The sequence below is a fragment of the Tupaia chinensis genome, unplaced genomic scaffold (assembly GCF_000334495.1).
Source record: "Tupaia chinensis unplaced genomic scaffold, TupChi_1.0 Scaffold145576_1, whole genome shotgun sequence".
NCBI classification, from domain to species: Eukaryota; Metazoa; Chordata; class Mammalia; order Scandentia; family Tupaiidae; genus Tupaia; species Tupaia belangeri.
Genome location: NW_006205433.1, coordinates 17,708 through 23,299, shown reverse-complemented (window position 1 = coordinate 23,299; position 5,592 = coordinate 17,708). Strand labels below are relative to the sequence as shown.

Genomic DNA, 5,592 nt, shown 5'->3' with positions numbered 1-5,592 from the left:
CTTTCGGGTTTTTTTTTTTTTTTTTTGAGAAGAGTTTAATTTTTTTTTTTCTCATATGAAGGATACTATTGCTAGATATAATAATCTTGGTTGAAACTCTTTCTCTCTTAACACTTTCAATATGTTTTCCCATTCTTTACTTGCTTGTATTATTTCTGTTGAAAGATCCAGAGTTACCCTGATGAGATGACCTTTGTAAGTCACTTCTCGTTTCTCTCTTGCCAATTTTAGTATCTTGTCTTTATCTGTGGTCTTGGCCAGTATGGCTAAGATGGGCCTTGGGGAAGATCTTCGTGGGTTTATTCTACTTGAAGTCGTTTGTATTTCTTGTGCCTGAATGTGTAAGTGCTTCTCTAGACTTGGGACATTTTCTTCCAGGATTTCATAAAATAGATTTTCCATGCCCATATTAGTTTCTTCACCTTCTGGGATACCAATTATTCGATGTTTGGAAGTTTAATGCAATCTAATATCTCTTACATATTATCCTCATGTTTTTTGTTATGTTCTCTATCTTTTTGGTGTTTTTTTTTTCTAGGTCAAAGTTTTATTTTCTATGTCAGACATTCAATATTCGGTATGGTCTAATTGACTTTTAATATTTTTAGAGTGTTTTTGATTTCCTGTATTAGAGACTTCATCTCTAATAGTTCCATCTGATTCTTTCTTAGAGTGTCCATTTCTTTTTTCATTTCCTGGAATGACTTTCTAATATCCTGTAGCTCATTGTCCCTTTTCTGTTCTGATAGAATTTTGTCTCCGTAAATGTTCTACATTTTTTCTATGACATTTTAGTAACGTCTGTTTTTTCAAGAGATGGAGGGAAGTTACTGTGTTCTTTTGATGGAGACATATTTCCTAGTTAATTCAAACCTGAGACTCTTCTTCTAATTCTATCCATGGGGAGAGGTATTCTCTTTTGGATACCTTTTTGGAAAATGGTTTTTTGACTGAGAACAAGTGTGCTTCCTTTTTTTGTATACTGATGTGTGCCGAAGTCTCTCTTTTGCTGTGTTTTGCAATGTGGTCTGCACAGAAGGAGTCTTCTATTTAGGAGTCTGAAGAGTAGTCTTTCCTTTTTCACAAGTGGTTATGGAAAAGGGAGAATCCTAGGGAGCCTCACAATACCAGGGTATTTGAAAATTGTGATTCTGGGTCTGTCTAACCCCTTATGGTGCATGGAGGATTGGCAGGAGATGACAATATAGTGTGAGGTATATGATTTTGACAGGGGTATGGAGATGGAAATGGTCTCTCCTGAAGAGCTGAGTGTAGTCCTGTGGGGTTAAGAGAAAGGGAAATTAACAAAAGAAAGAAAAGTAGAAGGGATAAAAAGGCCTACCTTGCTTACAGAGAGAAAGAGTCACTGTGGTTTGTCCCGGCCTGCGGGACCATGGAACAGGTTCCTTGGGGGAGGGAGTGAGAGATGGGACAAACACACGCACACACACTACCAGGTGCTGGTCAAGTCGTCGTCTTCCGTCTACTTCCATTTATTCAGGACAAATGGCGAGTTATATACAGCTGGTGGGCACCAATTGGCTGCCCGAAATGCAAATGAGATAGAACAGCATTAACCAATCATTGATGTGGGTGGATCTCTCCCGTTGCCTAGAAACTGAACCACTTCCGGGGAGAACGGTTGGTCACATGATTTGAGAAACTATTTGCTCAGTGAGGAAGTGAAGCCTAATGGTTTCAAGATGGCGGATAGCTCGAGATGGCTCCCGTATGCAGTGCTCGCCACAGTGGTTAGGCAACTGAAGCTGGAGTTGGGGCAAGGAGTCCTTGCCTCACTGTCCATTAGGCCAGGGGTCTGTAGATGGAAATGGGAGAGCTGGGGGCAGTTCTGTGGTGTAAGGAGAGGTGGAGAATTCTTTAGTCATATTCTGAAAGAAATTTGTCATTTTCTCCATATATTAATGATCCTCATTTAAACTCATCTCTGTTCAGACAACAGTGTTATCATTCACCTAAATGCCACCTCATCTCACTCACAAGACCTTCAAAGCCTCTCTTCACTGTTTGGACAGGATTTGCTTAAGCAGAAGGAAAAACACGTTCAAAGTTTTCTGAAACCCTAGGAACATTATTCACACTAGTTCTGTGTACCATTGCAAGAGAATCTCTGAATTGGAACCTGGGCCTATAAAGTTATGTCTTTTGGCTTGGCTGAAGAATTTATCCTGAATTGCATGGCCTGACTGTATTTCCTAATACTGTCCCCTCTGTTTAGGTACCAGTGGAAGAACTATAGATATGTATTGGCCTTTTACTTTGCCGTTGAGCAGATCAATAAGAGTCCCCATTTGCTCCCCAACCTCTCCCTGGGTTATAATTTCTACAATGCATTTCCCAGTGACAAAAGAACTTTAGAAAGTGCTCTATTTTTGCTCTCTGGAGAAAATCGGTACTTGCCAAACTACAACTGCTGGATACAGAAACAACTTGTTATTATTGCAGGAAACACGCCAACATTTTCAGCCCAAGTTGGAACCCTATTGGAGCTCTACAAAAGTCCACAGGTAAGTAGGTTGTCAGGTTAAAGAATGAAAGTCAGATACCTCCTAGTGTAATTCTCTTACACTGAGCGAAGAAAACATGGAAGCTGGGTTTACATACCTCTAGAGGCCCTCAGCACTTCTCTTGGTTGTTTGTACACAATTTGCTTAAACAGAGGAAAAAAGGCACAGGTTCTTTCCTGGGTCATGGGACTATTAACAGTAAAAGGATTAGAAAGAAAAAGAACTGTAGTAGGCCAGCTGGTGATAAGGTGGTTAATGTGCCTGGATTTCACTTGGCTGACTGCATGGTGCAAGTCTTGATTTTGGCATCCTGTAGAACCCACTGGGCATATGTACTTGCATGCCCCAAATCCCAACATAGAAAGAATATTGGTATGACCATCCCCTATGAGGAGTGATTTCTCACTGTCCCTCTATCTCTCTGTGGCAAATACACATAATTTAATTTGCCCTATGACAAATTAAAAATAAAAAAGTAGTAAAATTTGTTAAGTTCCCTCCATATTTCTTTCCATAGCCATGACATCTAAACCCCAGTAATGGGAATATTGATGGTTCTCTTAAAGATGCTTTCTAAAAAGTGCCCACAGTAAAGGGAACCATCCGATCTTAGGACAGAACAATATTAAGGGGTGTTCAGAGGACAATTAGGCAGAAAAATATAAAAACCTTTGCATTTATTATCACTTTGGACAAGTAAATAATATCCCAGCACTGGAGATCCTCCAAACTCAGAGAATGGCTCAGTTCTCCCAGGTGAGGTTTACCAGATCCCTCTGCCCTTCCTCACATCCATGCAGGTGGATCTCTTGGAAGCACTTCCAGTTACTCTCAGCATGACAACTTTCCACCTCAGAGGTTCTTCCAGGGAAATTTTCTCATAGAAGTTTCAGGAGACTTTACTTGTAAACATAGCATTAGCATAACATAATTATGTTGTAGAACAAATTATTTTAAAAATATCATAGAGGCTATATGCTTGTGTTTACAAGACAATATGTTTTAAACTGTCTTTATAAGATACAGTATGAAAAACTCAATACATAATTTTTTCTCAGAGTTTAATATTTTAAACTTGGCATGTAGAGAAGGAAGCCTCTGATCCACATTGTCACATTGGCTCAGGAAGGCAAAATCATTATCATCTTGTTGCACAATCTTTATAAATTTTATGCATAACTCAGTTCTCACTGTTGGCAATAAAGCATGTATTGAACCTTATAGTTTTTCTTTCATTCTTTGGTCTTGAAGTGATATTGTTACCTGTACTAGTCACATGTCCTTTCTCAAAAAAACATGAGATTAAAAACAGTCTTCTAATGGTCATATTGACAAAATAGAATAATTTCCACAGAATGTAATCTCTTCACTGAATATTCCATTCTATTGTCTAAACAGGTAGAGAATTAGCTCCTCCTTGATTAAGTGGGAAAAGTTTTAAAAATCACACTAAATTCAGAATCACATTATTTTAACTTTTTAATATACAGATGTGTTTATTATACACATGTGATTACAAGTGTGCTTGCATATAAGTTCATTGGAAATATACACACAGTTATGGGCACATACACTGTGTAGTGTTACAATTCTATATTCTAACTAGGAAAATCGATGGTATGTTACATTCACTTACAAGTACACAAAATGCAAAATACAGTTCATCTTTACAAAAAAGAAGTGCAATTCACACTTTCCAAGGTGAGTGGCTCTGACTGCAAGGAGAACTAGGTCAGAGTAAAATCTTTGAATTCTCTTTTGACTGTCACCAAATAGGCAAAACATTTCCTTTTTAAGGATTTAAAAAAACACTAGTGTGTGAAATGAATTAACTGAATAACATTTAGAAAGTTGCCCACTGACCTCACTGGCCCACTGGCAAATCCAACCTGCCCCCAGAAATGCTCTGGTGCAGTCTGCAATGGGTAAATGGCTAATACAGGATTCCTCCCTTCTCTAGAAACAGAATCAGATCTCTGCATGGGAAAGCCTTTGTAAATTTAAGTTTATTACACATAACATATACCAATTATTTTTTAATCAACTGATGCCCTGCATTTTTATGGTGCACAAGACGCTTGTACATAGGTGACTGATGTACTTGGGAGGCCATATATTTTGCTCAATATTGTATCTACTTTTCACATGCAGAAACTTCAGGGCAGTTAGTTTAATTTAAAAAAATTTTTAAAAGGTTTTTAACTCATTTCCCTTACCGACAAGTTTTATAAATAACCTCTCCCTACCTCTTAATTTTAGTAAAAATTGAAAACAAAGAAAACCTGAGAAGTCTGAATTTTAGTTAAATGACCCCAATCTGGCATGTAATATTGTTTATAACTAAAGTATGAGGTTTTCTTGTTTGTTTATTTTTTTTAAATTCAGGTCACTTATGGTCCTTTTGATCCCATCTAATAAAGAGCAATTTCCATCAGTTTATCAGATGGCCACCAAGGAAAACTCTTCAGCTTATGGAATCATCTGCTATTTGCTGCATTTTGGCTGGACGTGGGTGGCACTCTGTGTAGCTGATGATATGCAAGGGGAGCAGTTCCTTCAGGATGTAAAGGCAAAGATGATAGAAAAGGATATCTGTGTGGACTTTACAGAAAAGCTCCCTGTCACAAAAGGTGTGATTTCAGATCATGACCTTACTCTTGTCAAGAGGATCAGAGTTTCATCTGCAAATGTGTATATAATACATGGTGATGAATGGAGTACTGTTAGCTTGGCATTGGGACACATCTTGAATTTAATTCTGCGAAAGGTATGGATCATGAGAAATCTCTGCTCCTCAGAGTTGGAAGATATTTTGCATGGTTTGAGTGACATGCTATTCTCTTTCCATGGAAGCCTTTTTCTTTCAAAACCAGAAAAGGAATATTCCTGGTTTTAAACAATTTCTCAAGACAGTCAACCCTTCCCAATACCCAGAAGATTTTTATTTCATTAGGCTCTGGGATTATGCTTTTAATTGCTCACTTAGTTGGCCACTGTGTAGCAAACTTGGAGACTGCCCACCAAATTCTTCCATAGAGTTTCTACCATTTAATTTTTACATGTTGAC

At 37.9% G+C, this 5,592-nt stretch overlaps 1 protein-coding gene across 1 annotated transcript in view; it reads left to right on the top strand.

The window, feature by feature from the left end:
• The window catches only part of LOC114006073 (extracellular calcium-sensing receptor-like), a gene marked incomplete at its 3' end in the record, with an annotated part of 14,081 nt that overhangs the window by 4,272 nt on the left and 4,217 nt on the right, over positions 1-5,592 (top strand). Inside the window, exon 2 of the mRNA XM_027768119.1 lies at positions 2,237-2,525. Coding sequence (XP_027623920.1) covers positions 2,237-2,525 — 289 coding nt within the window. The remainder of the gene's footprint in view (positions 1-2,236; positions 2,526-5,592) is intronic.